Source organism: Tenrec ecaudatus, chromosome 14, assembly GCF_050624435.1.
Source record: "Tenrec ecaudatus isolate mTenEca1 chromosome 14, mTenEca1.hap1, whole genome shotgun sequence".
Taxonomy (NCBI): domain Eukaryota; kingdom Metazoa; phylum Chordata; class Mammalia; order Afrosoricida; family Tenrecidae; genus Tenrec; species Tenrec ecaudatus.
The window spans coordinates 38,196,034-38,212,223 of record NC_134543.1 but is presented as its reverse complement, the minus strand read 5'-3'; the positions used below and the strand labels follow the sequence as shown (position 1 = coordinate 38,212,223).

General features: G+C 42.3%; 1 protein-coding gene and 1 long non-coding RNA gene across 11 annotated transcripts in view; one reads left to right on the top strand and one right to left on the bottom strand.

Annotated features, from left to right (window-relative positions):
• Positions 1–866: 866 nt before the first annotated feature.
• On the bottom strand, positions 867–7,161 carry LOC142425585 (uncharacterized). Its single transcript, XR_012779687.1, has 3 exons — positions 7,018–7,161; positions 4,918–5,032; positions 867–1,033 (listed from the first exon to the last, which is right to left on the bottom strand). It is a non-coding gene; the product is annotated as an uncharacterized LOC142425585 (long non-coding RNA).
• GPHN (gephyrin) overlaps positions 5,993–16,190 on the top strand; it is a 634,470-nt gene continuing 624,272 nt past the window's right edge. For all 10 annotated transcript variants that reach the window (XM_075530856.1, XM_075530857.1, XM_075530855.1 and 7 more), the window contains exon 1: positions 5,993–6,197. In XM_075530856.1, coding sequence (XP_075386971.1) covers positions 6,134–6,197 — 64 coding nt within the window. In that variant the 5' untranslated portion in view covers positions 5,993–6,133. The remainder of the gene's footprint in view (positions 6,198–16,190) is intronic.

Below are 16,190 nucleotides of genomic sequence, written 5' to 3'. Positions count from 1 at the left end.
TGGGAAATGCAGGATGTGAATTAGCAGAGACCAGAGGGGAGAGACAGAGCACAGCAACAGACACATCTTTACCAGTTCAGCTGCTGGCATATGTGAATCCCTATGGGTGCTTCTGAGAATTGGAGCTCACCACATCATAGGACAGCTCTGATTGGTTAGATGTGAGTAAACAAACATTCAATGCCCTGCAGTGTCAGTGGGGCTTTGAACAGTGGAGGTACAGCAATCACCTGCGAAATGTTATACCTCGCTGGGGTACCACTGACCCGTGTATAAGCCAAACCCGTTTTTCAGCACATTTTCTATTACTTGGTACTTAGCTATGGATCTGTTAAATTCCGTTTTCTTGAATTTGGTTTCAAAAAATTATCAGAAGCAGTTTGCCTTTAGCTGGGAAGGTTGGCAATGTACCTTTACTGAGGCAAATCAACTCTTTAGCCTTATGTCATAATTTAGACGACAGAGAGCATAAACAGTTTACATCTGGACCCTCCTACAACTAGAAAGGATGCACAATGCCTGGTGGGCCCCTTGGGACTTGAAGATGTCCCTATCTTTAATTTAAAGAGTCCAGGTGGTAGTGGGTTAAGAATTTCGCGAATAGCTGCAAGGTCAGCAGTTAGAAACCACCAGCTGCTCCTACAGAAAGATGAAGTTTCCTACTCTTGTGAGGATTTAAGTCTTGGAAACCCACAGGAGCAGTTCTACTTTGCCTTACAGAGTCACTGTGAGTTACAGTCAACCAGATGGCAGTGACTTGACCACTCATTTGGGTATGCTACTTCAGCATATTTATCAAGTGACTAAAAAAACTGCTAGATTTGAATGGGGCCCATATAAGAAAAGATTCTACAACAAGTCCTGGCTGTTGTATAAGCCATTTTATTACAAGAGCCATCTATCTAATCCAGTTTTCCCAATGGTTCTTCAAGTGTCAGCAGCAGATGGAAATGCTGTTCAGAGTCTTTGGCATCATGAGAAACAGACAATATTGAAATTGCCAAGGACCTCATTTTGATTGTGGAATCAATGCCTGTGGAAACAACAGGTAAGAAATCAGCTGGAAACATATCACATCAGGTACATTTGCTGAAAAAGGCCTCTTTAAAGATGACACGTTGACTAAGGTGCCAGACTCAAGCCACATTTTAAACTGCATTACACGCATGTGAAAGATGGACAATGAAGGTGGACTGAAGGACAGCCGAAGTTGAATTATGGTGTTTCTTAGGGTTGAGAAAGGGAAGCATCTTTGGGCAGGCAGCTTCCTGGTGAGATGGATGCCTCTGACCATTGATCAGTGGAGCTACAAGAGTTTAGTTAACACATCAGCACTGCTGAATCCAGGTGGGCTCAGTAGGCCCAGGCAGGGGCTGAGAAAGCTGTCCTGAGAACTCTCTCTGCAGTCTTCCCAGACCCCGCTTTGTAACCTTAGTTCTGCACAGACCCCATCATTTTGAGTATTTTATGAGTTCTGTGTGGCCACTGAAGTGAATTATCAAATCCAGTACAGAAGTGGAATGAGCCTTTGGAGGGATTGGAATCAGAACTGGTCAAATGTTTGGAGGCATGAGGTATGTCTGACCTCCACATCATGGCACTCAGCCTTGGGCTTTTGCCTTTTCCCTGCTGTGAATGAAGTCAGAGGAGGTCATATGCCCCAGTCACGCTATTCTCACAGGCAGCTTACTTTACATCTTCATTAACGAGTAACAAGGGTATCATAATAGAAAGCAAAATGTCAATTTCATTAGTGGAAATGAATACATTTATCTAATCAGAGTGGAAAATTCTAATTTAGAAAAACTTGCTGGGGGGGAAGCATTAGGCTACCTGAATCAAAGACTTTAAAAATGTCTCAATATTCCATATCCTTAAAGTAAAACAAAACTATTGTCATCAAATCAATTCTCATGATGATTCTCTGTCAGAGTATAACTGTGCTCCACAGGGTTTTCTACGGCTGAGTTTTCTGGGAGCACATACCAAGCTGTCCAGGTCTGGGTGAACTCCTGTCTTTAACCCTGTGGCAGCCGAGTGCATGAGCCATCTGCAGCACCACCCAAAGATTCCTTCTCTATCCAGATGACTTCCATTTTTCTCTGACTGCGCCTACTTCCCAAGTCTTGGTTTTAAAGAAACCTTTGAACTCTTTTTGGTGGGTTAAATTTCTAATTTACATGTTTTCATGGAAATGCAAACTAATGTAATTTATTGCTGCCATCTAAAGTTCATCTTGACTATAATGTAGTTTCCTCTGGGAAAATGCAGGTGAAAATCACCCAGCTTTGACTTACACCTATTATTTATTGGTTGAATTTTTTAAAGCAAAGTGGCATGAAATACATTTGTAATGTTGCTTGCACCCAATTTCAAATGGCTCAATTGTAGTTGCGACGATTAGCTAATGAAGAAAGAGGATCTGACTTTGCATCTGGTGCTAATGAAGAATTTGATTCTAAAAAAAAGTCAATATCCTAAACAGATGACCAAAGAAACCCTCTGTGAGATGGGCTGACACAATAGCTGCAACAGTGGGCTCAACTACACCAATAATTGTGATGGCACAGGGCCAAGCAATTTGCTTTAAAAAAAATTATACATAAAGTTGCCATGAGGCACAGCCAACTCTACAACAATATTAAAAATACCCATTAACCACAAGGAAAACTATTGAGGGCTAAATGTTTTCTAGTGATAAAATGACAAAATTCCATCTTTGTTAATAAAAAAATTCATAATAAAAATTATGAAAATGAGGTGTTTACTTTTCTTTAATGCTCTTGCCAAATAACTCAAACTTCTGTGATTTTCAGTACTAAACCTTAAGAATGAAAGAAATCCTGAGGCACTTGTAATTCTAGAGTTGGAATCAAATTAAAAAAATTGTTTTAGCTTCTAGTCCTCTCCTGCCCCCAATTTGTTTCCTGCGACATTAGCCAATCACCCAATGGCATTCTACTACTACTCTCCTGAATGTTCGTTGATGTAAAGCTTGACTCAAGGATGAATTCTGAAGGAATATCTCATGGTTATTGAGGAAAATAATATGTAAATACGTACTGAGGAAAATGATATGTACTTGAAATATTTACTCAATCAAAGAAGCATAAAAGGAAAGTCAAACCAGACAATTTAGATCACTGAATTTTTCCTATGTAAACATTTTAAAAGATTGTTGAAATCTAGAGACCAGTATACTTAGGAACATTGTTGGGTGTCAGGTATTTACATATAATTGTCCCGCTTAATCCTACTAATATTATTTTCATCGATTTTGTTAACAAATATAGGAATATGACAAATGTTAATAAATTTACATATACTTCAGGAGACTTAATTCATATCTAGCATTTCCAATTAACATATAATTTTATAATCACTTAAAAAAAGTATAGTCTGAAATGTTAAGTTTCACTGTTGCTTGTTCCCCGTACTAGTGTGTGTCAATTATTACTAGGCCTTGGTAGCACAGGAGGTAAGTGTTTGGCTGCTAATATAAAGCTAGCAACTTGAACTCAAGAGCGTGATACGATAGGAGAAAGATGTGGCAGACTGCTTCTATAAGACTACAGTCTTGGGAACCCTATGGGGCAGTTCTGCTTTGTCACACAGGTATTAGGTGATGAAATGGACTTAATAGTAGGTTAGAATTATTATGTAAAGTAGTAACTCTCTACTGCCTCCAGCTCTTGGTAACCAATCATTAATTTTGCCTCTAGACATTTTCCTATTCTAGATAGTTCATATAAGTAAGATTAAACATTATTTGTCCTTTGTGTCTCGTTTTTTCACTTTCCATGTTTTCAAGTTTCAGAAAACCACAGATCCAACCTTTGCTTTATGGCAGAGTAATAGTCCATTGCATGTATATACCACCTTTGGGCTGTTATGAATAATGCTGCAATGAACATAAATGTCTAATATACAAATGTCTGAGTCTCTGATTTCAAGTCTGTTTGGTATTCAGGCACACTTTGGAGATATTGCAGGGTTGGTCCTAGACAACACCCAAAATTTGTGTATTGCAAAAAAACGAGTGACATGGTTTTTGTTGTTTCCCAGTGAATATATGTTGTTAAAGAAGTCCTGGTGGTGTAGTGGTTACACAGTGGGCTGCTAACCTCAAAGACAGTAGTTTGAAACCACCAGTTAGTTGCTCCATGGGAGAAATATGGGGCTTTCTAATCCCATATAGAGTTAACAGTTTCAGTCTGGGGAACCCAACACTTCCTATAGGGTCCCTGTAAGTCAGAGTCATTTGATGGTAATGAGAGCAGAAAGTTAATGTGGTAACCAACTATTTGCTCTTCATTTTTTGTTTGAGCTAAAGAAAATTATTCTCTTGGGTATAATTTCACATCAATATTTCTGATTTAAATCTAGTTGAGAATCCCTTGGGCAGCAGAGTTTATGGTGACAAATTATTATAATAGGAAGTGAATTCACAATCTGGTTTCAATTTTTACCCCTGTCAAAAATACCAGCAACACACACATGCAAAAAAGAAGTATGTCATTTGTTATCTCCTCTTACCTCAATTCATCCATCTCTCGTATTTCTCATTATTAAAAATGAAATGCATAACTGTGAATCTTCAGCAAATAAATCCTTATGTCAACTAGAATAAACTCATAACCCAAATGACTCAGTTTTTATTGTGTGTAAACACTGATAATTACACTTTTTCATATTTATTCAACCAGGTTTTGTCAGGGCCGAGAAGACAGAAAACACACAAACACACACACACGTAATACATACACACACATAATCTGTAACTTTGAAGTTGAGAGGGCCAGAAAGAAGGGGCTAACAAACGAACATAAAATAGTTACAGGTGACTAGTATTAAAGGCACGTAAGGGCAAATGACATCAAGCACAATTTTTATGGTAAACTAATATCCCACGTTTACCGAAATGATGACTGCAACAGCTGAGCCGGGACTCGATTCCCAGTTTTGCGACTGTAGTTCAAGGGGGAGCAACAAGGCCTTCAAAGCTTTCGCTAAACGGATTAGTGGGTTTCACCTAAAAACAGAGAGCGTGACGGTCACCAAACCAGGAGCTCGCGGGGGAAGCGAAGCCAGATGCCTGCCGCGAACCTCTAGGCTTCGCACGTGAGGATGGCCACGTAGGCACTGACTTGGAGATGTCCCCCTAAAGCTCCGCAGAAGCGGAAAAGCACCGGCGGGGTGAGCTGCTCGTGGAGCAGGAGGCTCAGATGAGACGGGACAGGATACCTCCTTCTTCGCCCACGGCGAGCTCTGTCACCCAGTAGCCCCTGCTCTGTCACCCACGCAGCTTTCGAAGCCACCTCCAGGCTCCCCGGTGCCTCCAGGTGGGCGGGCGGACCTCCCGAGGACGGTGGAGACGCCCCCTGCAGAGCCACCCCCCGCACCGGCTCGCGAGAGCGGCTCGGCGGCCCTGGCGCGCCCGCTCCCAGCGGCGGACGACTCGCGAGGGGCCCAGCTCGGCAGGGGATTGCTTCAGCCTGGGGCTCGGCCGAGGCTGCTTTCGCGTCTCGCGCGCACCCGCTCCGCGTCCTCCCAGCCAATCCGGCGCTACTCGCGCGCCCAGGTGCGTCCCCTCGGCCTCCTCCGGCCCGGCCCGCTCCTTCTCACTCCCCAAACTCCGCATCGGCGCTCTCCCTCCTCCCTTCACTCGCCGCGAGTTCCCCACCTCGGAGTGTAGCTCCGCCCCTGGCACCGAGGCCGCCCCCGCAGCCCCCTCCGAGTGTGCTTCCTTTTCCCCGTAGTCTCCTACCGCCGAGCCCCTCAGGCTCTCGCGCTCTTCAAAGAGAGCGGCTCCAGTCTCCGGGGCCTCGCTCGGACGCCTCCGCGCTCTCCCCCGGCGGCCGACGCGCCCCCCGCCCCCAGCTGGCGGCTGGCGACCCGGAATCAGGGTCGCGTTCCTGGCTCCGCCCCCTCGGGCGGACTCGCGCACTCCCGGCCCGGCCTCTCCCCCGCGCCGGCCGCCGGGCGCCCGGCCGCCTCCCCTCCTCCCCGCTCGCCACGCGCTCACCGGGCGCCCTCGCTCTCGCGCTCTTCTAGGCGAGCGCGCTCCCGGCCCGCGCGCTCCGGGCTCCGGCTTCTCCCGGCTCCTGTCAGTGCGGTGACTGCGCTGGGAAACATGGCGACCGAGGGAATGATCCTCACGAACCACGACCATCAAATTCGTGTCGGAGTCCTGACAGGTAACCAGGGGAGGCAAACCGGGAGCGCGGCGGCCGCTGTCCCCGATCTGCCCTGGGCTTCTCGCTCTAGTGGCCCGGCTCTGCGGCCTCCAGGAGGAGGGCAGGCTGAGGAGGGGGCGCGGGGGTGCGTTTTACAACTGCCCAAAGCTGCCGGAGCTTGGGGTGTTCCCGCGGGTTCCCCTGGGAGCTGGGGCCGGCCCCGTGGGATGTCAGGCCCCAGTGCCTTCGCAGCCGAAGTCCCTGGCCCCCGGGGACGGAGGGGCCGGCGCGGCGGGCGCTGCGGGGCTCCGCGCTGCCGGTGCGGGCGGCGGGATCCCAGCTCCGCCGCGTGAAGCACGCTGCTCTCGGCTTGCCGGGGTGCACCTCCGCTAACGCTCTTTCCCAGAGAGGGGGGAATCCCATCTCCATGCCCGCCCCCCTCCCCCCACCCGGCGACCCCCGGAGCGTTGGCCCGGGGGCGCCTGGCACCCGCCCGACTGGATCACCGGTGTTCCTCAGCCGAAACTCTTCCGCAGGTTGCACCTGGCAGGCCGGGCATCCCCTCAGCCACCCATGGGACACCCCTCGCCTCCCCGGGGAGGTGGGGGATCGACTTGTGCCCGGACCTCGGAAAGTGTCCGTATTCCGTATTCCAGAGCAAAGGGCCCTCTGCCCGCGTCTATTTCCTGGCTTGGAAGGACGGGCTGCATTCAGCCTGCGGCCAGGGAGCCAGTGCATTTTAATGAGAAGGAAGGAATCCCCGGTACCGGCTCCTCTGGCCCCCTCCCTTCGGGGAGCCTCCCCCACCCTCCGTAGATGGTCCCGAGGCTCGGGAGCTCACTTTTCCCGGGTCGCGTTTCCCTCGCTCGCTCTAGCTGTGTGTGCTCTGAATGTCTGATTCCGTTGCGTTGTATTTGGGTGATATCCCTCCGTTGGGCGGCAGGCAGTTGCTGCAGGGCTTGACTTCCAAGATGAATAGCACGCAGCTTCGGAGGGGTTTCTGCTGTGGCTCTGTAGTTGGCAAGATGATTTGTGTGTAATTGAATGGCGAGGCGAGGGTTAAAGAACTATATTTGGAATCCGAGGGTTTAGTTTGGAGTGAAGGAAATCCAAGACTCGGTGATGTGATTTGGGAAAAAGATGTGGACGGAGATCCTAGTGTTTCCTCTTCCCCCGCCCTCCCCACGCCAACACACACACACACACACACACACACACACACACACACACACACACACACACACACACACACACACACACTTTGGAAAAATGTTTTCTCGTCAAATTTGGACAAGTTGAGATGGTCCTCGAGAAGGGACTAAATTGAATGAGACTTGATTTTGTTATTGGGTAGAACAATCTCTCAGACTGTGGGTAGAAGCTTACTGCAAAGCTCATTTTAACTACTGAGTTGTATGAAAAGGGGATATCCTCTGTTCTCCCTCTGCTTTAAGTAAACGAATGGCCTTTCGCGGGCTCTCCTTCCAGCCGTTCACTGATCTATTGGATGCACCTCTTTGAGAGCCCCTGGGATAGGGGAAACTAATTTAGACCAGTTACTGGGAAAGGACCCTCTGCCCCCCATGGGAAGGTGTGCTGTTTTCTTATCTTGGTGCTGACACCAGTGTCATGTCCTGAAATTCAGCTGTATCTCAATTCTTAGAGTTGACATTGCTGCTTTTTAAAGAATCTGATCTCGGTATGTGTACCCTGTATCAGCCTTGAACTTTCACTTTAAATTCTAGCCATGCTTTGAAATTTAATAGAATAGTAAGAGTGATGTTGAATAGAAACCAAAGTGTCAACTGTCCATGGAAATAAAAGGCTGCTACAGATATTTAAAAGCTAAAATAGATTAAACATATATAAACATCTATATATATGTGTTTGTTGTTTACACGTCCCCGTTAGTTTTATTTAATGCATCATCTTACTTGGTCAAGTGACATAGTAAATGGTGTTCTGCAGAGTGCTTGGAAAGATGGAGCCCTTCTCTGGGATCCCTACAGTCCAGAGAGGTAACACCGATATGGGAACAATGTAATTCCTCTAATAAAATTGTCTAAATAAATTACGCATGCACTTGAGCTGAAACTGCAAAATGGAATTCCTATTTTAACTGAAGGGTGAATTTAGTATATTTACCAGAGGCAAGAAGAAACTGGCATTTTAAAGGGAAGCTGAAAGTCAGAGGCAACCTTGTAAATTATTATGTAGCTGAACATGAGGCTCCGGAATGGAATAAAAAGGCATTGCAAAGGCCTTGGAAAGCTCAAGTAGAATAGGTAGGTGGCATAGAAAAAAATGTCAAGGAAAGAAGATAACTTTGGCCATCGAATTAAAGACTGTCTGGAGAAGCTGTCTCATGTGAATCAGGGACAGTAAGTTTAGAGGGAAAAAAATGTAGGGTCAGGAATAAGGATGTGGGTGAAGGAATGGAAGGAAGCTGCCGATTTGGGAGAAGTGGTAACAGAAGGCAATAGGATTTGATAGGGGAGAAAAATGAATGTTTGAAGTAAGAAGTAACAGTCGTTTTTCTTGAAAAGTTATTCATACAAGTACTGCCTGGTATGATATGATGGAGCATAGAAATATGGAGAAGCAGCAGCATATAGAACACTAGTGCTCAGTTGGCGAAAGTAGATTGCACTTACAAACAACTTAATTTCTAAGGTCTTGACATTCGAGTGGTATTTTTTTTGGGGTGGGGGGCGGGAACCTACAAAAATGGAGCCATAGTTGCAGTGTTTTTGCCTTTTAAAACTTCGAGTGTTGTTAGTTCACTATATTAAATTATTCTGCACTGAGCTGAAGTACTATGATTTTATACTTCAGAAAATTGAGTTAAGAGGTCACATTTAAAACTGTTATTTCATGAGTTATGATTTGTGGCTCTTTGAAAGGTGCAGGATTTGTTATATAAAACATCCTCTGTGCCCTTCACAATAGTGAATTTAAATATTTTATTTCAGTCTGGTTTACCAAGGTGGTGGCATGGTCCACAGACATTTCTATTTGTGCTAGGTAGTATTTCGATGAAATTGTATTCTGATTTCTAAAATCTTTACGACATGTTTATTAACCTATTGGAAAATACTATTTGTACTTAGCGCTTTGCAACCGCACTCTTTACGTTTTGTCTCTGCAAATACAGTATGCCGGCTTTTGAAACTTCTCATAACGAATTACTGTAACTACTGGAATTTTAAAAGAATAATGGCAGAAAGGAAAATATGTAGGAAAGGTATGCCTTTTTAACTTAACTATCTTGAATCATTTGGGGTGTGGCCGTCAGATTATGGTAATGCGTGCAGCATTTTAGATTTACTAATAATTACTTTTACTAAATGATGACATGTATGTACACGAAACAGTTGGTATACACAAGCATTTTATGTTAAGATTATTGCTCTAAAAATACCTTTATTAGTAAATTTATAGTTGATTTGCCAGAAATGAAGGCTATATGGTGTTTGCTGATCTAAGGTTTATTTTTTTAATATATCTGTTTCTACTGTTCTCTCATTGCTATTTATAACAGAGACGGAAGGTAATTTGATAATAACATAAGGCAAATAAGTTATCTGTTGTTTTGAAAGTAGACAAAAGATGTAGGGTAGCCAGTGTTAATGGTTTTATTTTTCTTGTTGCAGTTTCAGTAGTAATTATACTTATAATCAGTTTTACCAATTACATAGCAAACTTACTGTGTTCCAAGTGTGTCACTTTTCACCTATTTATTGCAATTTTGGAAGAGCTATTCATCAAGGCACTAAAGCAGTTCTACCTATATAAAACTTCTGCAGTATCATTTTAAAGAATATGATGAATATGTATATATTTTGATACTGAATCAGGTAGATTATACCTCATTCTTGTTTAATATCACATCATCTACTCATTGCTAAGGTTTGATTTTATGACACTTAGTTAAAAGTTAACATTCTGAAGAGAATAACCAAATAAACTCATGCTGTTTAGTCAATTCAGATTCATCATGACCCTACACAACAAAGTAGAGTTGTAACTATGGGTTCCTGAAACTGTGATCTTCATAGGAGCAGAAAGTCTCCTTTAACCTAATATAGTATATTGTTTTAATCTATTACTTAAAACAAAAGAGTGGGAAGAAAAAAAAGAGCAAATTAATAGAAAAGGACATTATTTAAAATCATATTTTTGATCTGGTAATATATCTTTTAATTGCACTAAGATATTGAACTGAAAGTAATAAGACATATTGAAACCAATGGGGAGTTCTGATGATGTAGTGGTTGGACACATTGGACTGTTAACCTCCAAGATCAGTGCTTCAAAGTCACCATTCACTCCGCAGGAGAAAGACGGGGCTTTCTACTTCCTTACACAGTTACAGGCTCAGAAACTCAAAGGGGCATTCCCACCCTGTTTTCATAAGGTCTCTGAGCCAGCATTGACTCGGTGGGTCTGAGTTTGGGTTTGTTGTTTTTTTTTGGGGGGGGGGGTTGAAATCAGTATCAGACAAGTTAATATAAATTAGATAAGAGGCTCATTGCAGACACATCAGTTGCCCTTGACCCTGCTTCTATACATGATGACCGCATGTATTTCAGAGAGTACAACTGTGCTCAGTAGGGTTTTCAATGGCTGATTTTTCAGAAGTAGAGTGTCAGATTTTTCTTCCAAGGTGCTTCTGGGTAGACTTGAACTGCCAATTTTTTATTAATGGGTTACTGGTTTGCACCACCCAGGGATTCCAATTAAATTAGAACACCAAACATACTATAGATTCATATAGGGAACGTTTCAGTCATTGAAAATATTAAAACCAAGTTCTAAGCCAAGGAGATCAAGATCTAGCTATGGAATTATTTAACCACTTTATTTCCCAAACCTATTCTAGTACATTATGTGACTTTTATTTTCTGAAAAGTGTATTTACTCATAAGGGTATATACACATGTATACATTTACATACATATGCATATTTTGAATAGATAGTATTCAGAAATAGACATTTCACTATTGCAAACAAAATCTAAATGCTACCAAATGGAATTGTATATTCTGTCAAAAATGCCTTATTTTTTAATAATATCTATATGACTATTGTTAAAAAGAGGTCTGAACCATAACTGAAGACAAAATGGGTCCATAAACAAATGTGGTGAAGAAAACTGATGGTGCCTGGCTATCAAAAGATATAGCTTCTGGTGCCTTAAAGGCTTGAGGTTAGCAAGCAGCCATCTAGCAGGGAAGCAAATAAGCCCACAAGGAAGAAGCACAACTGCCTGTGTGATCCTGAGGTGTTGACAGGGTCAAGTATCAGGTATCAAAAGGTCCAAAACAATTATATCAATGTGAAAGAGGGGGGTTGGAGTGGAGACCCCAAACCCATATGTAGACAATTGGACATCCCCCCACAGAAGGGTTACAAGGAAGGGACAGTTCAACCAGGGTGCAGTATATCACTTATGAAGCACATATCATTTCACTAGTTCCTGAATGCTTCCTCCCTCAACTACTATGGCTCAGACCAGAAAAGAGCTTTCTGCACATGGGATTCAGGACAGAAAAAACTCTTGAACAGTAGAGGGAGTAGCAATATTCTGAGGGTAGGGAGGCTGGTGGGAATGGGGAAGGGGACAAAGGGGGAACCCATCACAAGGTTGGATGTATAGTCCAACAAATAATAGAAATGTGGGTGAAGGGAGACAATAGATAGTGTAAGACATGAAATAACAATGATAATATATAATTGACCAAGGATTCACGAGGGTGAGAGGGAGAGGAAAAAAAGAGGAGCTGATACCAAGAGCTCAAGTAAAAAGAAAGTGTTATGGAAATGTTGATGGCAACATATATGCAAGTGTGCTTAATACAATTGAATGATGAATTGTAAGATTTTACGAGCTTCCCAATAAAATGGTTAATTAAAAAAAAGATGTTGAGTTAGTTTATTGTGCCAACCTGACTGATAAACACATGTGGGATTAATTGAAGGGTGGAGGGATAAATGGCTCGGTGAGTCTCATCTTTCTAGTTCACGGGTCCCTTGCTTTGTGATGGTCACACCAGGGTGCAGCTGCCTTAGCAGTTCTCTGCTTCAGCTTGCAAGGCTGACTTCCTGCAAGACATCCCCTAGGAGAAGCCACATGGACCTACCCCAATGCAGCCCTGGGTGCTGGAGCAACTGTGTGGAGACCCCTGCCAGCACGGAGATGCTTACACGTTCACTGACTCGACTTTCCTCCTGCAGTCGACATCATTACGTCTGTTTTATGAGATGGAAAAGGACTTTGTGGGTTGGTATTATGGGTTAATGTTGGACTTGTGGGCTTGGGCAGCACTGCGTTGGTATGTTTTCTTGATGTGCACTTAACCTTTATATAAAACTCTCTCTTATACATGAGTTTCTGTAGATTTGTTTCTCTAAAGCACCCAGACTAATACAGATGTTTTCTCAAACTAGGCTATTGTTTATAAATTTTTGGTCAGAAGGAATGTATTAGAGAAAGCATGAAAATATTAAATTAATTGTGAATGAATGTATTTAATAAAAACCATCACTGGACATAGATTTAAAAATTATTAGTACATATGTTGCTCCAAATTAAGAGTTTTAACTTTGAGTTATAATCAATTAATATGGTCCTTCTAGACATCATCCTTTATATGATGTATTTTTGGACTTGGTACGCTTTTGGCTATAGCCCCATTTTGGAGGGCATTATCTGCTAATTAACAGGAATAGGATGAGATTAAGACTTGACCTTAGTAGAGGGTGTGAATTGGGCCACACTCTTTAATTATTACCTTGGTTACTGTTAAGATGCAAGGAATGACATGCGATAGCTGAGAGGAGAATAGTTGTTTCTGGAGTGGCCTCATAAAAAGCCTGGCTGATTAAGATCAGTAGCAGGTCAATGACTACTGGAAACATCTTGCAAGAGGCCCCAGGCCATGTTTACGAAAATAAGATAGTCCAGGGTAGAGAATAGATTACTATATTTAGGTATCATTAAAAAGGTGAAAGATCATATATTAATTTGATTGCATTATTGTAACTCAATGTAACTCATCAAATGATCTTTCCCTGCATGGTAAGAAGGTGGGGAAGCTATGTGAGTGATTGTAAACCTTATTCACTGGAATCCATTTCTGCTGATTATAAAAGGAGGCCCCTGGGAAGCAGGGAGTGTGTTCTTATCACCAGGAAGAGCCAGGAGTGGTGTGTGCCCTCGGCACCCAGCGTCAGGCTTACCCCTGCCTGACCAGTTTGGGACTGAACAGGACTCATTGCCAAGTGAGACATTTCCTCATGCTTCCTGAGTTTTGTGTGATGTTGCAAGGGATTTGCAGCACTCAGAAACATGAGGGAATATATTCAAGGGATGAATTGGGGTAAGTGAAGCTGAATAGCATCATCCGAAAGTTGGACATTGGGGGCATCATCAATCTCCAATTCCTTGGGGCTAGTCAGGTATTAATTCTTCTAAAAGAGATTACTACAAACTATATTAAAAATACATATGACCATTTGACTTCATATGACTTCAAACTGAGTATATTATGGAAAAACAACAAATATGCTTTGGAGAAGGAACAATAAATAAGTTTATGTTTACTTCTGGTGATAGATTAAATTGAATAACATATCTTTTTGAAACAGTGAAAATGTATTGCTGTCAAGTTAATTCTGGTGCATAGCTACTCTGTAGGACAGAGGGGGCTTCCAAGATTGTACATTTTTACTGAAGGAGACTGCTACATCTTTTGCTCATGTAGCCTATGGTGTGTTAGAACTGCTGACCTTTTAGTTAGCAGCCAAATGCCTAACCACTGACTGGACCATGAAACTGAGTAATGTAGATAAAATCTGCACTTGCTTATTGTGAATAGAATTGAAAAAGAACAAAATGTATTTGGAATTTGGGATGTTAAATAAAGTCTAAAAAAGAAAGTATGAAAGCATAAGTGAGTTCTTCCTTCACATCTGAGCTGAGACAATAAATACCAAGAAGGAGAAGGATTATTTAACTTACTTAAAAGTAATTGTGATTATAGCCAATATGAGTAGCATGCTAGCTGACTAATTAAAAAACTATACATATATATATATAAATATATATAAATATATATATATATATATAAATATATATAAATATATATATATATATATTAACAAGCCCTCTCAAAAAGTAAATATCTAAGCAAGTAAAGTTCTCTTTAGGTTTTTTAATGAATTGATAAAATAATTCATATTTAATCAGTTAAACTTAAGTAGAGCTTAGTGAAAATTTTGTCATTAAAATAACTCCAAGAACTTTTATAGTAGTACTTCCAGTAATTGTATATTTTTGGAAGAATGAGATTAGATTTGTGCTTTTAAAAAGACTCCTAATGTGAAAATTAGAGCATGGAAATGAGATATTGTGAAATAAGTGGGTTTTACCATAATTTGGAGGTTAGCTATTCGATGGTTTGCCAACTATAGAGTTGGCGGTTCAAATGCAATCGCTGCTCCATGGGAGAAAAAAAAATAAGGCTATCTGTAAAGATTAGTCTTGGAAACCCTGTAGGGTTGCTGTGAATTGGAATTAACTGGATGGCAGTGGGTTTGGGGATTTCTCAAATGGAAGGAACTTTTATCCCTTGTGTCAAAGGATATTCTAAGGTGTAGGTTCCTAAACTTATCTGTCCTACCATCCTTTCCTGGGGGCAAAAATTACTCAGGGCCCACCTGGCAATTAAAAGCCATAATTCAGGATAATGTAGTTTTCCAGCCCCCTGGATCCTTCCAGCACCCCTTTGGGTAACACTATTAAAGGCCTAGAGTCTAAGCCCTGGGAACAAGCAAAAATTCTTAACATATTGTTTTAACTTTAGAGTAAGTAATTTAGAGCATCTTAAAGCATTAAGATATGCAATGAACACATCAGGCACACAGAGTATAACATTTGCATGAGTTGTCTAGATAAAATCAGAAACTTGAAAGAAATTTAAAGTGAGTCTATTATGTAACTCCAGACTTGGTCATTCTTCTTTGGTTTTGCTACCTGGTTAAAAAAAAAAAAAAGTGGACCTGTCCGCCCAGAAGAATGCACTTCAGAGGATAGCACTGAAACTACAGCTCAGGGATAGGGGCACATTTCATTGGATCACACAGGAGCAAACAAAGAGGGAAGGAGAGAGAGTGGAGTGCATCCTGGCCCACCAAGCCCCTTGGATGATATTCCTGCTCAGAGCAGCCAATCCACAAAGAGGACTGACCATAGGGTTGAGACATGACATCCTTCACTGACCGATAGCGCTATGGTGGACAACACTGGAGACACAGTGTGGGAATTGTGCCAGATCTGACCCTACCACATGGGGCGAAACACTAAGGGCATGCAACAGACAGCAAGGGGAGCAAAGCAATGAAGTATTTTTGGGAATACCAAAAATAGACTTTGGGGTCAGAGAATGGTACTCCATCAGCCTTGACAAGAAACCACTCAAAAAGGTCAACAAACAATTTATAGGCTTTTCTTTTTTTGTTGTTTTGTCTTGTTTTATTTTGCTCTGTCTTGTTTTTGTACTTATTATTGTCTCTGCATGTCTTTCTAGATAAGATAGGTGGGATAAACAATCCTGAGGAGGAAACAGGACTGACTGTTTTGTGTGTGTGTAGGGTGACAATGGAAAGGGGGAGGCGGGGGAAAGGAAGTGAGGTTGTCAACTAACCCAGGACAAGGGAACAACAACCAACCTAAAATTGATGGCAAGGAGGGCATAGGATACTGGGTGGGGCGTAATCAAGGGGAGGCAAAGGACATTTACAGAGATCTAAATACAGGCATATACATATTTAAATGTATTTATATATAGTGATAGAGAAAAAAATCTATGTACATATATTTATATATTAAGTATTAAGGTAGCAGACGGACATTGGGCCTCTACTCAAGTACTCCCTCAACGCAAGGACACTTTGTTCCAATAACCCGGCATTCTGTGATGCACAGCTTCCCAACACATTTGCTGACGACA